We start from the raw sequence: 22,591 nt of genomic DNA, 5'->3' as shown, positions 1-22,591 counted from the left end.
ATATTCCAGTCCTCCGTTTGAGGTGAAGTGTGTCTCCCATGCTTACAGCAACACAGCTCGTCCTGGGATTGGCATCCCGTGGGGTCGTTAGCCGCTATGTTGTCCCACTCCCCGCATTCATGTCCTTCTGGGACATTAGGATATGTGTGAAGCAGAAAACCCGCAGGGTGCCCCAGTGCGAGTGTTAGAGCTGCGACGCTCGTCCTCGTTAGCCGTGTCCCGCTACTCCCCTTCGACTGGCCTCAAAGCAGCTATGCCGGAATACGGCTGGATCGCAGGAAGACATGTTTACGATCCCAGTGTGCTCATGGGTCAAAAAATTTATTTTCCACAAACTTATTAAAGACGGACCCCTTCAGATTCCAGAATGCGTGCTTCAGCGTTGGTGTCTGTTGGCTATGCAGCAACACATATGCAGTATGTCATGCATGGGTATGAGCGCATATGTTCAGGCACGTAAAGCCGTGCACTCGTGTGCACACGGGCTTCTGTTGGGCACCCTGTGCTATTAGCCTTTCTCTCTTACACTGACAGGAGCGCTGAAGTCCTACCTGCGAGAACTTCCAGAACCGCTGATGACCTTTGACCTCTATGAGGAATGGATTCAAGCTTCCAAGTAAGAGGAAAACAAGTGAACAATGGATTGAAAGCCAAGGAAGTCTAGTCTGTTGTTTCATTCACCAAAGTGCACAGAGTGTTTTGCAAAGAGAGCTTACCTCAACACCATTGACAGAAGCGGGAAGTTCCAACACGAAATTGTAGCCTAGTTCTCCAAGTGACTAGAAGCACCATCTGTCTCCATGATGAGGAGGCTGGCATTATTTTACTAAGATTGTTTTTCTGCCCAACAGCATTCAAGATCAAGACAAGAGGCTCCAAGCTCTACTCACCGCCTGCGAGAAGCTTCCCAAAGCCAACAGCAACAACTTCAGGTGAACCGCCACTCTCTCCATCCCCTTTGTTGACCTTCTACCACAGAAAGTTTGTCAGTGGCATCGAGAACTTTGTAATCCGCTGTGACCTCTTTGAAAAAAGTGGATCAGTCGGAAAAGGTCTCGAGAAATTGGTTGGGAATCCTCTCTGTTCTCAAAACAACAGCAAAACTGACCAGCGGAGGACCCATCATGGTGAAGAGCTGGACAGCTGTGTTCTTAGCCCTGTCTGTATCAGGATTGCTCCGTCTCGGTCATGGGTTGGGATCAGGGAAGAACCAAACATATCCTTGTCTGCCTACCTGCCTCAGCTCTGTGACAAGCCAGCTGCTCCCTCCTCTGCAACGCGGGCCGTGTTCCCCAACACCTACGTTATATTAATCCAAGCTCTGAACCGCACTACATTTTGCTCAATAGGAATGACTGAGTGATTAAACATGAGCCCTACAGAACGAGTTTGTTGGGATTTTTTCTTCTCTGTGGGTAGATCTGTTGTCTCACTCTGCCTGAGTTTCAATTCCAAACCTTTCCCTGTCTGCAGGTATATTCTCCCTCTATGCGTGCAGGTATATTCTCCCTCTATGCGTGCAGGTATATTCTCCATCTATGCGTGCAGGTATAGTCTCCCTCTATGCGTGCAGGTATAGTCTCCCTCTATGTCTGCAGGTATAGTCTCCCTCTATGTCTGCAGGTATAGTCTCCCTCTATGTCTGCAGGTATAGTCTCCCTCTGTGCGTGCAGGTATATTCTCCCTCTGTGCGTGCAGGTATATTCTCCCTCTGTGCGTGCAGGTATATTCTCCCTCTGTGCGTGCAGGTATATTCTCCCTCTGTGCGTGCAGGTATATTCTCCCTCTATGCGTGCAGGTATATTCTCCCTCTATGTGTGCAGTTTGCACGCTTTTGCTACGTTGTGCAGGTTTTCTCTAGGTACACAGTCCAAAGACATGCAGTTAATTGAATTAGCTCTCTGTTTGCCTGAGTGCATACCATTAATGGTTTGGCATCCTGTTCAGGATTTAACCTATCCAGAATGAGATGCAATATACTCCACCCCCCCCCACCGTGACCACAAGGGCATACATTTGGGTATGGAGAGTAGGGCCATGTTCCTACCGATATTGTGGGAGTACAGTGTGTGTTTGAGGGGAGTAGGGGGTTTGGGGCTGATTTGGTCCCTGCTAATGCTGGAACTAAGCTAAGGAATTGGGTCAATTACATGCTCTCTGCTATTTATTCCTGTGTTATCCTGGGAAACTGGCATCTCATGATTTTTTTGTCCTTTCATGATAGATACCTGATAAAATTCCTAGCCAAGCTGAGTGAGTACCAGGATGTGAATAAAATGACAGCAGGGAACATCGCCATCGTGCTGGGACCAAACCTGCTGTGGACGCATGCTGAGGGGTAAGCTCCAGTGGGGTAAGCTCCAGTGGGGTAAGCTCCAGTGGGGCACTGCCAGTTCGGGTGGCAGTGACATGCCCCCATTGCTCGAGTGCAGGCCATGTGGTTTCCTCCACGTAAAGATGCTCTGCCCATGATTTTGAATGTTTTCTTTGCACATCCCAGTCTGATCAGTTTGATGAGGTTTTAAGGAAGGACAGTATATAGCCACTTATATAGTATATAGTTCCTATTTTGAAAGGAGTTTGCTGTTCTTTCAAATGACATAATAAACCCTTAACCTTCCGGGTATGAGCGCATCGTCGACGGTGCAGCGTATTTTTCATGTCTATTTCAGTTTATATCTCACTTAAATCTTTATGTAGAATCATGAAAGAAACATGTTGACTAAATCCGTAATCTGTCTTCTTTTCAAAACATTCATTGTCGGAAGTATTAAAGTCTTTAAAATTAAGTTAAATCGGCAAAAACGTAAACCATGTCACCTTTCTTTGTTTTACCTGCATCAGGGGCGTGTAGTGCTGCACTCACCGCACTCGCATTATAAATAGCCGCATTTCCACGTATTCAAATCACATTCGCATGGTAATTAGATGAACAACGCAGTGGTGAAACGCGATCCAGATACATCCCCATCAGCACCATAAAGGGGGGGGGGGGTGTGGCCAGGTGTGAATGGCTCATTCATACACATGAGAGCTCCTACATATTCAATGGCAGGAGCCCGGAAATAGTGACATTCGTTCGGTTTTTTATCCAACTGAATGTTGCAACTACACCATTTAATCATCTTCATGTAGCCAAGACTTTCGTGATCAGATATCTGGGATCAAAACAAACTGCCACCATTGCTTTTACAAACTTTTGAAATTACAAACTTCACATAAATCTGACATATTTACAATGTACATTAAAATTGAGATGAATGTAATGCCAAAACAAATATTTAAGAAATTATTTATTTGCCATGAATTAAGTTTATGATATTGAAAGAAATGTGTGATCATGCCCCAGTCAGTGAAAGTGTGTTACCTACCCCAAGTTAACCCAGAAGTGGGCTTGAAATTAGGAGAATATTGTTTCCGGTGTTTAGGGAGGGGTAATAGTCATAATAACACTGCAGTAACACCTAAATAACATTGCAATAACCCCCACAGGAACATCACAGAGATGATGACCACGGTGTCCCTGCAGATCGTGGGCATCATCGAGCCCATCATCCAGCATGCTGATTGGTTCTTCCCTGGAGGTGAGCGAGACCTAAGCCGTGGCCATTTGGAATTAGCTGTCCTTCCACTCGGCCTCAATACTGCTGCCTTTGGAAAGGCCATGAATAAAGCATCTCCTGTAACTGTACCATGACGACAATGAATAGTTTTATGGAATTTACTGATGCCCCTAGTAAATGTAAAAGTAAAAATCATTTTAACTAGGATAGATTTTGTATTCATTCTGTAGATATACTCTTCGGTTCAATACTCAATCTCATTGCACTTGGTCAGTGACAATGAATATTTTCATTCATTCGTTTAGCTTTGTAGCGGCACTGACATTTTTAAGAACTGATTTTGTTTGCCATTTAAAAGCAATTTTTGCTCTTCACTCTTCTTCTTCCTCATCCAGAGATTGAGTTCAACGTGACAGGCAATTATGGCAGCCCCATCCACACCAACCACAACGCCAACTACAGCTCCATGCCCTCGCCCGATATGGATCACTCTGATCGCAAGCACGACCAAGGCCGACGCCCCCTCAGCGTCGCCACTGACAACATGATGCTGGAGTTTTACAAGAAAGATGGGTAAGACTCTCATCTTTACGCCACTCCAATCCTCCACCATCCAGCCATCATCCATGTGCCAGAAACATCATCCCTACTCTCGCAAACACTATATCGGTTCTCTTTAGATATCCATAATGCAACTGACCTGTTATGGCATGAGAGACATAGAAAGACCTCTGATCCAACAGTCAAACATTAATCAGTCTGCTTTTCTGTATGGCTCTAACCATACCATTAGGTTCTTACCATTTTAATACATGGTTCCTCGAGAGAGCAGTAGTTAGCTTTGAAATAATGCACAATGCCATAAATAGAGCAAGTTCCTGATGCTATCATACTATGAAGTGACTGGTCAGGGTGTATATGTTGTTAGTGGTGTTAGTCTACATCAGAAGATCCACCTTCTTGAGGTGTTTAAATTGATCGTCTCTGAAATCTTAGAAACAGAATTACTTGCCCTTGGAATCCGTCAGGGATGGTTGGGGTGAGGGGAGAGGGGAACACAAAGGACTCCATGAGGACCATGTCTCAGCTTCTTCATTTGATTCTCATAACCTGATGTTTTGGGGTTGAGCAGCCTTGACGCAGACTGTGCCGGCCAAGGACAGCAAACAGGTCCTTAGCCCTTCAACCACTGAATACCAAAGGCAAGCTCTGCGCAGATGCTTTTATGTTGTACGGAGAATATTAGGAGGAAATTGGATACCTATCGGGCCATATTTTTGCTTGCTTGGCTTGTTTACATCCCCAATTACCTTTGGTTAACAGTGCACCTCGTATGTTTGCAGTCAAGATAATCGCTCTAACATGTTCCTGATGAACTTTTCTGGGGTTTCATGTTTGTAGCCTTGTGTTCACACCATCCAGTTCCTAGCCCCTTGCACAACCTATTGCTCCTTGCTTTCAATGGCGATGCATCAGTGGAATTGGACACCAGACGAGCATGTGCAGGTCGTCCTGGCATCTTCGAGCCGTTTTTAGACTTTTTACTAGAGAGTAGTTTCCAAGTGAGATCCAAATGACATCCAGCTGCAGGCTGCAGTGTGACGACACAGCCACTGTTGTGGTAGCATCTCTTGGTGTAGGAGTCCCACATTTGACAGAGTAAAATTGTCAGCGTACTACCTCTTATTTTTCCAATGGCCATATATGGTTTGCTAGGCTTCATTTTCTCAGATGACAGATGAACTGTGTGCTGCAGGGAGTCAATCCTCCCCAACTGTGGTTTTATTTTAAGGTTTTTTCTTGTCTGTTGGGGAATGCCGTCCTAATTGCTATAATTGGAGCACTAATTGGATTCTGGCAGGGGAAGGTGCAAGAACCTCCTCTGGGATGGCATTATGGTCGCCCCCAGGACCTCTGTCCTCTCTCCTTTCAACACAAATTTCATTTTACACAGCCCCACCCCCCATCCCTGCTGTCATGCTCCGCCATCTTGGCTCAAAGCCTGTCCTCAAGGCAGCCGCTGCTATTGCTGTGTAGCGTGGGAACATAGAGCTAAGATGTACTTGCAGTCTCGTTGATCTTCACCCTTGATGTTTTTGTCCTACTAACGCAGCATTAGGAAAATACAAAGGTACCGTATGTTTTCTTTCTTTTTCCTCCTCTTTGGCTCTCTCTCACCCTCTTCTCTCTGTGTGCAGTTCTCTTAATGATGCTCCCCGACTGCATATGCAGTAAGACACCTCAACAGGGGGCTGGGGGAGGGAGTTGTCCCATTTCATGTGCCTCCTCCCCCCCTTCTGCAGTGCTGAATCTCAACTGCTGATTCCTCCATCATCTCCAGTCACCCGAAAAACACCAGGACGGCTATTAAGAATGTAGAGGGCGGAGTAAATCCCTGCCTGCCCTATGGTGGCCTGGCTGTCTGAGCTCACATGAGATTGTCATGCAGCAGGTGGTTGTGGAGATGTACCGACACAAAGCCAGTGCACTGCCTTGTCAGTCATAGACCCCCGTGTCCGGTTGATGCATATCCAGCCTCTGGATGTAGACAACAGACCAGGTTTTCTTGCCGTTCATGGAGTACTTGCCTGTTTGTCCTTTTAGCACTGGCATCCAATGCATATAACCACATTTTAATACATGGTGCCAATTAAGAAGTTCTAAGTGGAGCTAAGCTAATGGAAGTGCCTATGAGAGAGAAGCAGTAATGGGGGTGGGAGCTTACACCCTACTGCTCCGAGCCCACCCCCCTACCCTCCTGTAACCTGACTGGTCCGGTGTGTCTCCCTGTCTTACTGTAGCATGGGCGTCCGGGTGATGGACACGTCTTGGGTGTCACGCAGGGGCTCTTCCTCAGCACGCAAGGCATCCTCCACCCCTCCGGGAGCCCAGACTCCCGCCCCGCCCACCGACTCGCTCATCCCTGAGCAGCCGGATGAGCTCTCTGCCACCCCCTCCCCTGCCGCTACCCCCGCTAGCAGCGACCGGGCCAGGTAAGGCTGTGCCGTGGCCTCTTCCAGCAGCCTGCTCTGGCCTCACCCCATCTACCCCCCCTTCCCATAAAGGTCTACACAGCTTTGCCTTTCCATCGTCACCTGTCTCTCTTTTTGTCCCCACTGCCTGTTTTACTAAATTAAGTCTCTTTTTCTGTTTAGTTGTTGCTGTTGTTGTTGGTCATTGTTAGTGTTGTCACCAGTGTCATTGATGTTGCTGTTGTTGATGTTGTGGAGATGGTCTGGACATCTCTCCTGCTTACTCCATTGTCTTCACAGTGTCCAGCAGGTATATTGTTGGGTCAGAGTCAAGTAAACATGAGTCAAGCTAGCGTAGGATACATTAACATTTCTCGAGTTAGCATAGGGCAGGTTAGCGTGGATCGAGCTAGTATAAGGCAGGTTAGCATAGGTCGAATTAGAATAGGGCAGGTTAGCATGAATCAAACTAGCATAGGGCAGGTTAGCATGAATCAAACTAGCATAGGGCAAGTTAGCGTGAATCAGGTTAGCATAGGGCAGGTTAGCATGGATCGGGTTAGCATAGGACAGGTTAGCGTGGATCGGGTTAGCATAGGGCAGGTTAGCATAGATCGAATTAGAATAGGGCAGGTTAGCATGGATCGAGTTAGTTTAGGGCAGGTTGGCGTGGATCGGGTTAGCTTAGGGCAGGTTGGCGTGGATCGGGTTAGCTTAGGGCAGGTTGGCGTGGATCGGGTTAGCTTAGGGCAGGTTGGCATGGATCGGGTTAGCTTAGGGCAGGTTGGCATGGATCGGGTTAGCTTAGGGCAGGTTGGCATGGATCGGGTTAGCATAGGGCAGGTTAGCGTGGATCGGGTTAGCTTAGGGCAGGTTGGCATGGATCGGGTTAGCTTAGGGCAGGTTGGCATGGATCGGGTTAGCTTAGGGCAGGTTGGCATGGATCGGGTTAGCTTAGGGCAGGTTGGCATGGATCGGGTTAGCTTAGGGCAGGTTGGCATGGATCGGGTTAGCTTAGGGCAGGTTGGCATGGATCGGGTTAGCATAGGGCAGGTTAGCGTGGATCGGGTTAGCATAGGGCAGGTTAGCGTGGATGAAGCTAGTGTAAGGCAGGTTAGCATGGATCAAGCTAGTGTGGGTTGCAGTACTTCTTAGCTTCTGCATAGTTTTCTCAATTTAGCGGGAACAGCCATTCATCCTTTCCGTCTCCCTGAAGCTGAGAACTGATGCCTCAGATGAGGTTTAGCCTGTAGGATCGTAGCCGGACATCAGAGATATGGTGTTTCGGGAGGAGTGCATACGGAGCATGATGGCAGCGCGACTGGCTTCCTCATCTGTTCACTTGTCCTGTTTTCTTTGATCCTACATCTGGCAGACATGTCATACGAGCTATAGTTAGTACAGTTAGTGTCTGTGTGGATTTCACAGAATGGAAAAGACTAATTTAAAGGTTTGGTGAGGTTCTGTTTGTGAATAACACACAGCCTTGGGATCCTGCCATTTGTATGCTTAGTGTGTCGTCTTTCAAATTTGTTTCTGAAAAGATTTTTTTTTCCTCGTCTGGACAACAGGCCCTATTGCAGCACATCGCTAAGCGTACCCCTCCCCCTTCCTGCACCCTCGCCCCCTTTCCGTTTGCTGCCCATCTCCATCTCCCGTGCTCATGCTCCCCCTCCCTATGCATTTGGCCTGCCTGTCCCCCACTAACCCCCCAACCCCTGTTAAAGAACCCCAGCTCACTCGGAATGAGCCATTAACCCTGCCCCCACTGACAAAGGAAACGCCTTCTCAGGCTGACTCACTAACCCCAGCACCTTTCAAAGGAAACTCCTCACTTTTAATAAGTACCTTCACCTCCATTAAATCACATTTACATTAGAAGTAAACAACGATGTGCAGATGCCGAGCCCTCGGCTTGTACTGTGTGCTCCCCCCCCCCCCCTTTTCTATAAATAATTATGACCAAAAGAGCAGAAAAACCCACCTCTGTTCTCTGCCTCAGATCACCTTCTCAGTTTCTCTTTATCTTTTATTGTTCACCTTTAAAATTTCCAGCAGAGCTGACGCGTCGTCCATGTGGTTGGATTCCCGTTGCGCCCGCCCCCCCGCTGGGGAGGAAAGCCCGCCCCCTCCCAGCCATTCCTCTGCTTTCCCCGCCTCCTTCTCTGACCCTGCCCCCCAGCATTCCTATGTCCCAGCATCCCCCCTTGCGTACCCTGTGCCTACTGCACTCTCCCCACCCCCCTGCCACTGGGCTTGCTCTGGCGCCCCCCCGCCCTCTCCGCAGCTTGACATCAACTCCAACCCCAAACCTACCTCCCTGCCCCTCCCCGAGCAGGACCCTATCCCTGAGGTGGCACCTGCCCCCCCTGTGTTAATTCCTCATGACCCCCTCCCCAGAGACCCCACTAACTGTCCCCTACCCACCTCCCCACCGTGGGCCACCTGTGTCAAAGAGCAAGGAGCCAAGCTGACTAGGTAACTAAACCCCCTCCCCAACACAAAAACCAACACACTGCCCCCCCCCACCAGCTCAGGGTGCTTAGCTTCTTCAGAGGTCCTCAAGCCGTGCCGATGTCATTTTCATTTTCATTCTGTACACTCATCCCACTCCATTACATGCTGACTCGGGGGCCCACGCACTGATATCTGACATTGACATTGTTCAGATGGCTTTATAAGGTCACGGTTGGCGCTTGCTTACCAAGCCCTACATCTTCCCCATTTCCGGGGGGAGCCCCTAGGGATTTGGCAGTCTGGCACTGGGTGACGGGTTGCCAGGCAACCGTGGGTGTTATTATTGCTGAGAGGCATTGGAGCCTGCTGCAGTAGATGGGGGGGGGGCAGTGATCCACTGCGATGACTCCTGCTTGTGTCACTCGCTGTTTATTTCGACACAGAGAGTTCTGGATATATTGCTGGTTTGTTAGCATGCGCGAGGACTAAAGGCCGTGGATCAGCCCCCCCGCCATCCACAGATCCTCCAGATCCAAAGTCCTCCCAGCTGCTCGGCACGGCTGGTTCACACTGCCACACGTGCACTCTGATACGCCAAAAGCACATGCGATGCAGTGGTGCCTGGGCTCGTGACCCAAAGACGACTCTGCGCTGTCTGTGGTGAGAGTTGTGACCACGAGCAGATCCGTGTTCCGGCCCAGTAAATCCCAGCGAGGTTAGCGTGGGGCTGCGCCCACATGTCCTACCGTTGCCAGTGCGAGGGTGTTGTACGTACACCTTCTTCTGCATTCCTCCTGACCTCCAGCTGCTAAGAATCTGCTTCTGCTCATTGGTGGGGCGGAACCATCTAGATTCAGATAACAAATTCTGGATTGAAACCCAGAAAGTGTAGATTTAAGCAGTGAGGTCTTCAGGAAGGTAAACAGATGGAAAGCAGATGCTGAGAGGAAGTGACATCAAAGGAATTCATTACAATCCCAAGATAAACCGATGGATGGATGGATGGATGGATGGATGGAATTGACTATTTTTTTTTTATAAAATTAGGCCTACAGTCACTCACCAGAACACTATCGTTCAGACAAGGAAAAGGGAGTTAGTGCTCACCATTTGAAAACAGTGTTACAAAAAATAACATTATTGTGGAAAAATGTCTATATTATAGTAACTAGTGTGATGAATGTGGTGAGAAGGAGAGGCATGATACAGTCATTGTGATGGGGGGTGAACAGAGAGGATGCTGGGAATTATGGTCAGCCTGATTATTTTCCCCCCCTGCAGTACCCTGAAGAACAAAGAGCTCTCTCCTTCGATTGGCCAGAAAGGCATCCAGGGGCTGGGCCCCAGTGGTAATGCAGCCAGTAGCGGGCAGGCACAGCTGACCACTGAGCAGAGCCCTCACACCTTGCGCAAAGGTATCAGCCAATCAGGTTTCCTCACCCATACTCCTGTGCCCTCCTGAGCGAGCCGGTGCTGCTGTGGGCCGGCGCCGAGCCGATCTGGAGGCCCCGTCTCCGGTTTATTGAGCTGCTTTAGCAGTGTCCGTCTGCACGGCAACGGCGCTCCCGGCTGAGGGCGTCGGCCCACATGCCGTCTGCTCGCCGCGCCTCCCAACCCCTGCTCCACTCCCCCCTCCTCCCTCTGCTCTCCTTCCCTCTCTGCCCCACTCTCCCTATCCATCCTGCTCCTTCTCCTTAATGGACAGCTTGCTAGTGAGCCTCACACAGGCCCAGAACAGCCCTAATGAATTAAACATAAGGCTCTCCTTCTGCTCGCGTGGATGTCAGTCGGCTGAGATGTCAGTCGGCTGAGATGTCAGTCGGCTGAGACGTCAGTGGTTAATATGGCCGATCCCCCCTCTTACTCTGGCGGCTCTTCCCCTAATAAAGTCTATTGGCGCTTTTCCACTGACGTACAGGAACCGAACCGTACCCGAGCCGTACTCCGAAGAGGGATTAGTTATAGCGTTGGTTCCAGCTCGCGTTGGTTTTCCACTGCAGAAGGGTCAGCTTGGTAAGGGTGTAGTCAGGCTTGGGAGTGACAGTGGCGTAAAACTGAAGAGATTCTTCTTTACGGTTCACATGGTGTGCATCGTGATTTACGATGTGCAAATTTCCAAATTTTCCAAATGTTAGCATCAAATGCTAGCGGAATTAGCATTCGCTTACATAAATTTGCATTACGAATCTATTCCATTTAGCTGTACTTTAAGTAGGAGGTTGGAAATTTTCAAGTTCCAAATTATTGGGAATGCAATGTGCAATACTACTAATAATGAATAATATGTAGAATATACACTTTTTCCTTCGATAATCCATGCTCAGAACACCAGTATCTCCATTCGTTTTGCCCAGTATCTGATGGGTGGTGATGCAGTCAGCTTGGTCTGCTCACGCTCTTGGTCCTGCTAGTAAGCAGGGCTTGTCAGTGCGGTTACGGCTCACAGAATTTACCGTGGAAAACCATCCCTTTGTGGTACGGCTCGGTTCCTGGTGGCGGTGGGAGAGCAGCATATGCTACTCTCCACAGGTAGGCAATTCAGGTCCAGAAAGTACAAACAAGATTTAGTTTCAACCAGCCAGTTCATTATAAAGAGTCACAGACACAGATTATTCAACTGGCTGGTTGAAACAAATTCTTGGTCTGGACTTTTGCTCTCTGGATCTGGATTACCTATGTCTACTACTCTCTGCCCCCGCGCCCCCCCCAGCCTGCCTCTCACGCTCTCTCTCCTCCTCTCTCTCCGTCTGGCAGCAGTATGTCGGAAGCTGGTCCCAGTCCCTCCCAAAGTACCGTTCTGCCCGTCGGGGGCAGTGTCCGATCAGTCTACGGGGCAGCCGTCCCCGGTCAGCTTGTCCCCCACCCCTCCCAACACGCCCTCCCCTTACGGCTTCGGATACCCCCAGAGCTACGCCACCGTCTCCTCCCCGGGTCAGGCTACCCCAGGCACGCCCACCTCCCTGTCCTCACCTCCCTCACTGAGCGGCACGCTCACCAAATCCCGGGCCGCGGCCAAGCCCCGGCAGCGGCCTAGCCTGCCCCCCCCACCACAGCCGCCCACCGCCCCCGGCTCCAGTCCCCAGTCCTTGGAGCACGGCCTGCTGGACGGACTGTCCTCCGGGGAGAGCATGTCCACAGGTGAGCCCATCTCCATGGTGGTTCCAGACGGCCCACTGCACGTTCCTCTTTCTTGAGCGCCCCCTAGTGTTCAAGAGACTGTCCCATGGTAGATTGCAGCTGTTGAAGTCATTCTCCGTTGATTGATGATTATTATTATTGTGCACCTGCAGCGGTATGAGGCCAGGCTGTGAGTGTGGGCTAGAGGTGAGGGGGACATGTAGGGTAAGCTGGACTGACGACACTGTATGGCTCCTTGGCTAACAGGGTGCTGTCTGTATATATATATACCTGTATACATGGACCACATATGTCTCGCTCTCTTTCTCTATATATATGTGTGTGTGTGTGTGTGTGTGTGTGTGTGTGTGTGTGTGTGTGTGTGCGGCGTGTGCAGTCCAGTACTAACCCCCGTTGGCATGGTCCCTTGCATGTGGGCCAGACCCGGGCCAATGATGCATGGCTTTTTGGACCTGCCGCGTTTCCACACAGCACCACTGTCGCTGTCGTTACCGTCACCGCTTCTGGAAGACCTCCCCCCCCCCCCCCCCAGTCCCTACATTTCTGCACCATCCAGTCCCACCCCCCACGTTAGCCCTGCCTGGCTACTCACCCTCACCCACCTCAAACACCCTCGTAGTCAGGTCCACCTCCCCCCCCCCCCCACGACCCCCTGGCCCCCCACCTCTCTACACGCCATCGGGAAGCCCCGCCCCCGAAGCCACTGCAGTCTCTGCCCCTCCTAAACCACCCCACCCCAATTGAACTGCATCAGTGTGGCCTTATCCATTCTGTGAACACCCCGGTGATGTCATCATACCCACAATCCTCCCTGGTGTAGTTCTCTCAGTCCTTAGCAGAACGCCCTTCACGTAAGTTCCTGTGAAATACACTGCTCAAAAAAATTAAAGGAACACTCTGAAAACACGTCATGCTGGGTATCTATACTGACTGGGAAATGTGTAATGAACGATAGGAAGCCACATCGTTAATGGAAATGAAAATCATCATACTACAGAGGCTGAATTAATTAATTGAATGAAAAATCAATGTGAAAAAGTGATGTGGCAGGCTAGTCCATTTTGTATACATGCCTGACAACGTGGGGGCTGCTCCTAATGAGACGATGGATGGTGTCCTGGGGGATCTTCTCCCAGATCTGGACCAGGGCACCACTGAGCTCCCAGACAGTCTGAGGTGCAACCTGGTGGTGTCTGATGGACCGAAACATAACGGCGAGAGTGGGGGCCAGTCAATGGTAGCAGTTCCTTCAACCTCCAGGATCTGCCTGCATACTCTCGACCACATGTCGTGCACCAGGAGGAACCCGGGACCCACTGCACCAGCGTAAAGTCCGACAGTGGGTTCAAGGATTTCATCCCGATACCTAATGGTTGTCAAGGTGCCGTTGTCTAGCCTGTAGAGGTCTGAGCGTCCCTCCATGGATATGCCTCCCCAGACCATCACTGATCCACCACCAAACCGGTCATGCTGAACAATGCTGCAGGCAGCATAACGTTCTCCATGGCTTCTCCAGACCCTTTTACGTCTGTCACATGTGCTCAGGGTGAACCTGCTCTCATCTGTGAAAAGCACAGGGTGCCAGTGGCAGACCTGCAAATTCTGGTATTCTATGGCAAATGCCAATCGAGCTCCATGGTGCTGGGCAGTGAGCACAGGGCCCACTAGAGGACGTCGGGCTCTCAGACCACCCTCATGAAGTCTGTTTCTGATCATCTGGTCAGAGACATTCACACCAGTGGCCTGCTGGAGGTCATTTTGTAGGGCTCCAGCAGTGCTCATCCACAAAGGAGCAGATACCGGTCCTGCTGATGGGTTAAGAACCTTCTACGGCCTTGTCCAGCTCTCCTAGAGTAACTGCCTGTCTCCTGGAATCTCCTCCATGCCATTGAGACTGTGCTGGGAGACACAGCAAACCTTCTGGCAATGGCACGTATTGATGCGCCATCCTGGAGGAGTTGGACTACCTGTGCAGGCTCTGTAGGGTCCAGGTATCTCCTCATGCTGCCAGTAGTGACACTGACTGCAGCCAAATGCAAAACAAGTGAAAAAAGTCAGAAATGATGAGGAGGGACCTGTGAAACCTTTCCTGTTTGGGGGTCGTCTCATTGTTGCCGTTCTACTGTACTTGTTGTTCATTTCATTAATACCAAGGCAACAAAGTGATTAACAACCCCCTGTGCTACTTAACTGACCAGATAAATCCCAGACATTTAATTGATTTGATACTATACTCTGATTAAAAATTGTTCCATTAATTTTTTTGAGCAGTGTATATTTTGATCTTTTCGTAACTTGCTTATTCCATTATCCAAGCCCCACTGAAAGGTCTGCGCTGATTATCTGGTACCCAGAATTCCCCTGGGCTCTCAGCCTGCTATGTATGATGACGTCTCCTACGCATATAATGCGTCCGCGCTGTTGTCCGCTCGTGTGTCGCAACTCCTGCCATCACGTGCCGCCTCCTCGTGTCCCTGCACGATGGCTAACCGCTCTTCCCCTCTCTTTCCTCCCTACGCCCCCGCTGTGCCCTTGTCACCATCTGATGTCACCAAAGACTCTCTCCTTGAGCCGGATTACCCCTCTGTTTACGCTGAGCCGGATGGCCCCCACAATAAGCACAAGGCCACCCCCTTTGGAGACTCGGCGCCGATGACAGCGGGACAGACCAGAAGGGCGGAGTCTGAGGAGGAGTCAGAGAGCACCGTGCTATGACGGCGCCAAGGAACGCCCCCTGCTGGCAATCAACCAATCCTACACCTCCCCCCCCCCACACGCACACAAATTTACCGGCTCTCCTGCTCTCCTCCTCCGCCTCCTCCTTGTCCTCCAGCTGTGTAGGAGGCTGTCGGATTTCGGATGCTGCCCGCACCCCCTGGACGAGCCTCCCTAAAGGACCACTCCACAAACCCACCTCCCCAGGCTAGAACTGGCTTTCTCTCTACTGACTGCAAAGGGGCTCGTGTCTGTAGATAATGTTAAAAGAACAGAATATATGAATATATTTACACTGGGACCTGCGAAAACAGGACCGAAAGCCCATGTGACAGAAGTGTTATCTATAGGTACCGCATGGTCATTTTCTAAACATTTTTATCGTTTTTCGAATTTTCTTTCTCGACACTGTCATCCTCGCCTGCGTCCCAGTGTCAAACTCAAAGATGCCCACTGCACCAATGAGCAGGACCCCCATCTATTCACATCACCTCCCCAGCCAGCACTGGTCGCCGTGGGGGGTGGTGATATGCACCCTCCCCACGCTGAGGCCCCGTTCCGGTTGAGTCCGGTTGAGTCCATCTCCATCACAGCAAGCAGCTCACATTCTGTGCCTCTGAGTAGAAAATAAAAACGATAGATTTATAATATTATATAAGCTATATATGTCATATTATTTTTAGAAATCAGTTTAATATATTTAAATATATATATATATATAAAATACATATATTAGAGCACATTTATAAGCGAAAATACAAAATCTGCTAGATCTGTTCAGGTGCCGTGAAGAAGGTGTCCTCTGTTGGACCATTTGATCTGGAGCCTCCCCCCGTCTGCTCAGACCCAATGACACGTTCTCTGTGGGGCGTGGCCAGCATGTGGGGCGTGGTCATGCCACAGAGGTGTGGCTAGAGCACATGTTCTCCAATCACTCAGGAGGCTGAACAAGAATCCATCCATAGTGACCAAAATCAGAGTGATGATCACAGACGTGAAAAAAAAAAAAAAAAAAAAAAAAAAATATATATATATATATATATATATATATATATATATATAGAGAGAGAGAGAGAGAGAGAGAGAGAGCGAAAGTATTTCTTTAAAAATGACAATTATAAATGAAATTATTATACGAAATATTTTACTGATTTTATTCCTTTAGGAAATATTTTCATTAAATATAGATGTGAAACCGTCAAGAGACACATATCCATTGTAGGGTTAACTGGAACCTCCGGACCCCAACCCTGGGAGACTGGAGGGGGCTGTGAGTCGTGGGCGGAGTGCCTGCCGCTACCAAGCTCTGCCCCCCCCCCCCCCCACTGGGCAAGGAGGCTGTGCACTGCCTGAAAGCGATAAGCCTGACCCCATTACACGCAATTTCAAATGCTAAAAAGTCCTGCTGTAAATACTTAACACTGTACATACGTGTGTGTGTATATGCATAGCTGGAATAACCTAACAGACAAACATATATGTAAACACACACCACCTGAAGGTTAATGTAGGATCTCTGGATTTCCTGTTTTTATCCTATCATCTTGGCAACTTTTCAAAGACAAAGGATTCTTTTTAATCCATCTTTAGGGCCAAATGCAGGAAGGGCGCAGACAAGATGTTTGTATTTTGAAAGTTTGCAGAGGGCTTGGGTACAGGGTGCTGATTAAACAGGGTGACCCCCCTCCCCCCATGCTCATGCATGCCACCAGGTACCATCCGGCCCCCGTCTTCCCCAACCCCTTCTCCCCACACAATTCCTTAGCCTGTGCAAGGTGAACGCAAAAGCTGAGGAATGTCATTTGCTGCCACCAGAGGGAGCCGTTTCAAATGTTATGGGTTTGTGATGAAGAGGGTAGCCATTCTGTACAAGCCCTGTACTCATCAAACTGTTTTATAAGTCACGTTCGAAGTGATTTGCTAACAGGGTTTAATTTCGGTCCTCCAGTCACCTGAGAAAGCAATAACGTTCAATCCAGGCCCGACCCGACGATGAGAACTTCCAAAACAGAAAGTGAATACAGATTAAAGTGCAATTACAACATTTTTCATGGACAACCTCAGTAAACTGGATGACAGAAGGCATGGAAGGTGATGTGAGCACTTTGTTCGCTTCTTTCTGGTTACCCAGAATCCTCCTTGTTTAAAGAGCTGTGTGAGATACTATATGAAAACCATGTTGATGTTCGTGCTGATGACGTGTATCCTTGCATTGCTGGTGGGTGTGCTTACTGTGACAGTCAGTCCGGTTATCATCTGGTGTGATGGTTTGTTCGCTGTTCTGTAAAGGGTTGTTTGATTACATTGTTAGCTTCCCCCCCAAGAAAAAGAGGTAATGTTTTATAGAATGATCTTTTAGCAAATGCTCAGGCCAGCCCTTAACTGTTGGAGAAATGTGTTTTTTTGTGATGAACTCCCATTAGAGGGACTGAGTGAGGTCATGTGGTGTCATCGCTCAGCCCTAATTGGTTTGCAGGCAAAGTGAAGGAGGGTAGCTGGGCTAACAGGGGTTTGGGGTTTCCCTGACTACACACTCCGAGTTAGGAGCAGTGGCAACAGCCGCTCTCTCATGACCCCTGCTGGCCACAAACAGTCACTACGCTAAATATTTTAAAAATGCATTCCTTATTTAGGAGATGCTGAAGCAGCACGTTCTGCTAACCAGCTAGCTATGATCTTCTGACACACTAAAACATTTTTACAGGTAGCTATTATTACATTTTTTTGGAGGGGGGGAACCCATGATGCTCTGTATGTCAGCTCTCTGACAGTTGGTTCTTTAATAATCTGATTTTGACTGAAGGTAAGGCTGGTTGCCTCACAACCCAGAAGACCCATGAGATGCCTAGTATGACAGGTAAGAGCAGAGAGATGGATAAGACTGGCTTATTGTGTGTGCATGCATGTTTGAGTGCATTGGTGAGGGTTAAAAATCCTACTGACTTACACGCGGCCAGACTTAGGGGTCGCTACCGAAGACCTAGGTGTAAAATCACTGAACTAGGTGTCTAAACACAGAATACCCAGAGATGGGTGCTGTCAGGTCAGCTGACATGGTCCATCTGCCAATCAAAATGGGCTATACAGTGAGGTCAGCTGACATGGTCCATCTGCCAATCAAAATGGGCTATACAGTGAGGTCAGCTGACATGGAGTCTTTTCAGCTGTTTCATTGGAATCCAGGGTCCTCAACCACAATCAGCCAGTCTTTCCAGTAACCTGCATACAAGCCCCCGCCCCTCCTACACCAGAAACTGAAAGCACGGGTCACATGATCTCTCTGTAGATGCTGTACGTAACACTGAGGTGCATGCTGGGACTGTACATGTGCTCAGTCTGGAGGCTGCTCTGTCCCTTGTTGGGGGCTATTCGGGGGATCCTCTGTACCACACCCTGGGGTGCAGAGTGGTAGGGGTACCTCTGGCCCCCCGCCCCCCGACACGCCCATGGTCCAGCATCTGTGTACCACTCCATCGGTCCTTATTAGAATGTTGATTAAAGCTCGTTTTTAAAAAGGTGTGTGATGTCTTTCGGCTGCCTTTTCTTCCAGACCTCCATGTTTGCTTGGCGGGGGCGTTGGGGGTCACCTTAAAGTCAGGAAGTCAGGGAGACAGACCTGCAGTCCCGACGGGGCTCAGCTGTACTGCTGGCTCTTACTTACCAACAGTATGACACCCAGCCGAATACAGGGATGAAGAGATGTCCGTCACCTTCATGTGAGCTAATAAGCAAAAGGGCTACAGGGACGAGTGATTATTTCTTGTACTTTACTCTGCATTCACAAATTAACCATCAGTGAGGGGATGCAGTTGATCAGCTACAACTCAATGATGCTAGAAAAATAAGTGGTACTATGTGTAAAGCTAATATTCTCATCATAATCAATGTCATTATGATATTACAGTATATAACTGTCTTTCTGACGTTCAGGCAGACGTTGCGTATAAGTCCCTGGGGCTCGCAGTTGTCGGGGGCTGTAGTACCGATCACCGCCACAAGGTGACAGCAGAGCACAGAGCTGCAGCCAGCGACACAGAAACCTTGAGGCTGCCAGAACCCGGAGAGCACATCACGCACACACCTTGAGGGGAAGGCAGAGGAGATCTACGTTAGGGCAGCAGATCCAGATCCAGATGGAGCAGCCCACAGCTGCCCCCATAGAGCTAACATCCCACATCATGTAGGTAACTTACCTGCGACTTATAACCTTTGCTCACATCTATACTGTGGTAATAAAGTTGCTACTGAAGATGTGTCCTTCAGACAAACACAGAAGGTGTGTGGTTAGTGAAGGACTTGGTGAGCTCCTGCATGCATGTGTCTGTGCTCTACGCACTGGTCTGTGTAACACACACTTTAAGGTGGTCTGAGTGAGTGTGTGTGTGACACTCACCCGATGCCCTACCGGAGTCCCCCAACGCGTTGAGTGGGGAGTGGTAGACCTCCAAGTACTGCTTGGGCGTGAGAAGCTCCTCTCTCTTCAGCAGCTCCTCCACCACACCCTGCGGGACCATCAGCTCTGGCACCTGGTCCAGGGCAGTATCCATGGCGACCTTTGACCCCTTGTGCAGCCAATTAAAAACACTTAGTGTTGGGGGGCTACATCAGCTACTCACAGTGGCATGTCTGCTCTCTGCTCCTCACCTAGGGGACTGACCTGCAAGCTGAAAATACTGAACTGTCACAAATTTACCACGACACACTTAAAGCCACCTGGGTGCTCCGTTTGCACTTATGGGGGTCTCATCTCACACGGAAGGTCGCCTGGTTTCTTAGGTCGAGCTTAAGGTGGTTTTCGGTCTAAGCAAAAATGTATTGCTTGTAAGAATTGCATTGACTGTTAAATATATCACATACATCCCATGGAATAATTTACATTCCATGGTTACCCAGGATCTATACAGGGTGATGTGAATACTGCAGGTTTGACTCAGGACAGGAAATCCCACCTTGGGCACCTTGAGCATGTGCTGGCTTAGCTGCACCAGCTGCTCCAGAGCATCTGTGACCAGCTTCTCTGTGGGCTCCCGCTCCGAGCCGCCCGCCAGAGTCCGAGCCACTGGAGGCAGCGCCTTGCAGCTCCACTGCAGGAAGAGCCGCACCGGCAGGTCATGTGACACTGCCAGGACCCTGGCGTCCGTGGCGGGGGGGCTGCAGGGCCACGAGGCAGCCAGGACACCCACACCACATGCACAGCGGGTTGGACATGTGTGTTTGATCCAGAAAGGGAGGGAAAAATGCTTTTTAATGAATGACTTCACAAGAAAGATACTGAGCAAATGAGCTTTGAGCTCCAGTCACTCAGAGCTGACAGGTGTCCACAGCTATCAGTTTTAAAATTATTCAAAGGAATTATTCAGTTTGAACAACTTTTAGGAGATCTTTTTACAGACAACCGTACAAGCTAGTAAAGCAGGGATCCCCAATTCCAGTCCTGGGGGGCCAGTTTGGAACAAAATTTGCAGTCTGGCCCTCCAGGACCGGAATTGTGGAACCTTGTAGTAAAGCAAAAAGGGCCGTTGTCAAAGGTACAACAGCAGGTTCCCTTAAGTCCACTTTGAAGTGGGTGATAGAGGCGGCACCTGTGCTCTGGTGTGTGCACACCCCCCAGGTCCTGCAGGATGGTGACCAGGGCTTCGCTGGAGCACTGGGGACACAAGGGGGGGGGGGGATGCTGTGTGTTTACATGTTTAGACCTTACACAGCGGGGCTGAGGGGGGAAAACAGGGCTACTATTTATGGATAATCTGCATTGATCTGCGGGGGGGGGGGGGGGGGGGGATTCTTTTGAGGATGCGAAGGTTAACTAAGCTAATCCCTCGCTGAAGAAAATACCCGTCTTACTGATTACCTCGACGATGTGAAGCGCGCAGGTCGGGTAGAGGAGCAGCAGTCCGGTAACCACGTCTCCATGGTGACGGCGCTGGACTCTGTGGCACAGGGTCTCCCAGTGGGCTGAGGGAAAGACATCATGAGATTATTCCCCGCACAGGTCGTGGACATGTGGCTTAAATGGATCCCAGGGGAATTGTCCAATGTCGACAAACGGGACATCTGTTCAGCACCCCCTACTGCAGGGAGGGGCATCAGCGACACTCCTGGTGTTACCTCAACTCCCTGTGAGCGCGGAGAGGTGGCCCACAATGCCCACAGTTCCAGCCTGACCAGAGGACTCCATGTTTGTTAGAGCAGTGTCCCAAACCTGAGCCCCCTTCACAGGCACAGAGGATTCTCAGATGGCACCTACCTCCCAGCTCCATCCTGCCCGGGCAGCTCGCAGAGATGCCAGAGGCTACCACCAGCCGGTGCAACAGGAACTTCTGGGGGGGGGAGTATAATGAATGAAGTCACAGGTGACAGGTAAAACAATAGCCTGAACCCCTGACCCCCCCGATGTGAGCACCTACACAATCCCACACACTGCCTCCTATTCTCAGTGACCGCTGCCGTAACTCGACACCCCCGAACGCGAAAGCAGGTCCCTAGCAGCGGACCTGAAAACCAGGTTCTGTCCGTAGAGATCACCCCCACACCCCCAGCACAAACAGACGCTGTGTGCCCTGTCAACAAGACAGCCGCACGTTACCTGGAAAAGTCTGCCGAAGATTGGGCAGGTCATGTCGTTACGGCCAGCATCAACATTCTAGCTGCACCTCCAAATATATAAACAGCACAGTCGGGGGGGGGTAGGGGGGGGCTGTTTGTATGAATGTCTAATAGGACCACCTCACTCAAGGTCACTATTCACCGTCTTCCAAGGTTGGCCATACTTCTGCTCCCGCTCCAATACTAGCTTTCCAAGTGGCATCACAAAGGTGACGTGCCTTTATACAAACGCATTGACCTGAGACCGACCTTTTAAGGTACATTCAAATTGGCCGATTATATGAACGAGCAGAACAGAAAAGCCCATCACTGTACTGACCATCTCCTCTTGCGAACGCATCACCATCCTCTGGGCCCAAAGGCGGTGGAAGAGGCTGGTCCCAACATTTTCTTCTGGACTGTCTGGGCCTACCTTCATAGCTGTAGGACAGGCTGTCTCTGTGTTTAATATCATATCCTGGAGACCCACCGGTTCCACAGCAGGGCCACACTGACAGCCGGCAGCAAATCCCAGAGCAAAACAAACTCCGCCCCATTTGCAGGGGGAGAATCTCACCCCCAGGGGGTGGGTATTGAATTTACCCTGACGCTGGCTCCGTTCACCAGCATCCTGGACGTCCTTGCAAACTGGCAGTCGGCAGGGCTGAGTCGCCATGACTACACAGCACGTTCTCCCTCGGGAGAGAGCCCAGCGGATTTGAATGTGAAAGCGACATCAGGCTAAAGGGGTCCACAGACCGGCCAGGAGTTTGGGCAACTGAAAAGGAGCTTTGTGGAGTACTCTGCTACACAGTCAATGTCAATCAGTGATGGCTCTTTTTGCCTCTTACAACCAACCTAATTCCCCCAAACACACCGGAGTGACGTCAGCCATTGTGCGTGTGTGTTCTGACGGACTTACAAGGCATCATATGTGGAGCAAAGGTCAAGGGTCACAATACAAACCTTTCTGTAGGCCCTGCCTGAGTCCAGCAGCTGTGTGAGCAGAGACTCCCTCTCGTCAAAGACCAGGCTCCCATCATCCGAAGGAAGCCTCCAGACTTTGTGCAGTGCGGAAGCCATGACCAGTGTGGCTGTTTGGGCTTGTTACCGGGCAACGGGGGGGGGGGGGGGGGGGCTTAAAGGGGCAGCAGCAGGACT

At 50.0% G+C, this 22,591-nt stretch overlaps 2 protein-coding genes across 6 annotated transcripts in view; one reads left to right on the top strand and one right to left on the bottom strand.

Moving 5' to 3' along the window:
- Positions 1-15,844, top strand: part of LOC125742592 (rho GTPase-activating protein 44-like) — a 46,350-nt gene extending 30,506 nt beyond the window's left edge. Inside the window, exons 12-22 of one of the 4 annotated variants that reach the window (XM_049014717.1) lie at positions 535-616; positions 852-932; positions 2,225-2,338; positions 3,493-3,584; positions 3,959-4,136; positions 5,677-5,694; positions 6,365-6,556; positions 8,591-9,013; positions 10,274-10,407; positions 11,747-12,130; positions 14,688-15,844. In XM_049014717.1, coding sequence (XP_048870674.1) covers positions 535-616; positions 852-932; positions 2,225-2,338; positions 3,493-3,584; positions 3,959-4,136; positions 5,677-5,694; positions 6,365-6,556; positions 8,591-9,013; positions 10,274-10,407; positions 11,747-12,130; positions 14,688-14,845 — 1,856 coding nt within the window. In that variant the 3' untranslated portion in view covers positions 14,846-15,844. The remainder of the gene's footprint in view (positions 1-534; positions 617-851; positions 933-2,224; positions 2,339-3,492; positions 3,585-3,958; positions 4,137-5,676; positions 5,695-6,364; positions 6,557-8,590; positions 9,014-10,273; positions 10,408-11,746; positions 12,131-14,687) is intronic. The other 3 variants (XM_049014718.1, XM_049014719.1, XM_049014720.1) reach the window with 3 other exon arrangements.
- A 2,754-nt stretch (positions 15,845-18,598) lies between these two features.
- LOC125741931 (testis-expressed protein 47) lies at positions 18,599-22,535 on the bottom strand. Of its 2 annotated transcripts, none has more exons than XM_049013469.1 (8): positions 22,397-22,535; positions 21,093-21,165; positions 20,697-20,800; positions 20,428-20,492; positions 19,795-19,996; positions 19,239-19,407; positions 19,039-19,102; positions 18,599-18,926 (listed from the first exon to the last, which is right to left on the bottom strand). In XM_049013469.1, exons 1-7 carry the CDS (start codon positions 22,511-22,513, stop codon positions 19,065-19,067), a joined length of 768 nt encoding a protein of 255 aa, XP_048869426.1. In that variant the 5' UTR covers positions 22,514-22,535; the 3' UTR covers positions 18,599-18,926; positions 19,039-19,064. The 2 variants fall into 2 exon arrangements, with proteins under 2 accessions (XP_048869426.1, XP_048869425.1); XM_049013468.1 differs by lacking the exon at positions 22,397-22,535 and adding an exon at positions 21,771-22,332.
- Positions 22,536-22,591: the final 56 nt, after the last annotated feature.

Source organism: Brienomyrus brachyistius, chromosome 5 (assembly GCF_023856365.1).
Source record: "Brienomyrus brachyistius isolate T26 chromosome 5, BBRACH_0.4, whole genome shotgun sequence".
Lineage (NCBI taxonomy): Eukaryota > Metazoa > Chordata > Actinopteri > Osteoglossiformes > Mormyridae > Brienomyrus > Brienomyrus brachyistius.
The sequence above is the reverse complement of the archived record's forward strand: the minus strand, read 5'-3'. Positions and strand labels throughout refer to the sequence as shown.

Bases quoted from the DNA above. Each gene is read 5' to 3' on its own strand.
- LOC125741931 (XM_049013468.1), bottom strand. From the start codon at position 22,106: ATGGCGACTCAGCCCTGCCGACTGCCAGTTTGCAAGGACGTCCAGGAT. The intron at 19,997-20,427 runs GTGCCGCCTCTA...GTGGCCCTGCAG, and splicing joins GTGCACACACCAGAGCACAG to CCCCCCCGCCACGGACGCCA. The intron at 19,408-19,794 runs GTGGGATTTCCT...TGGCTGCACAAG, and splicing joins ACATGCTCAAGGTGCCCAAG to GGGTCAAAGGTCGCCATGGA.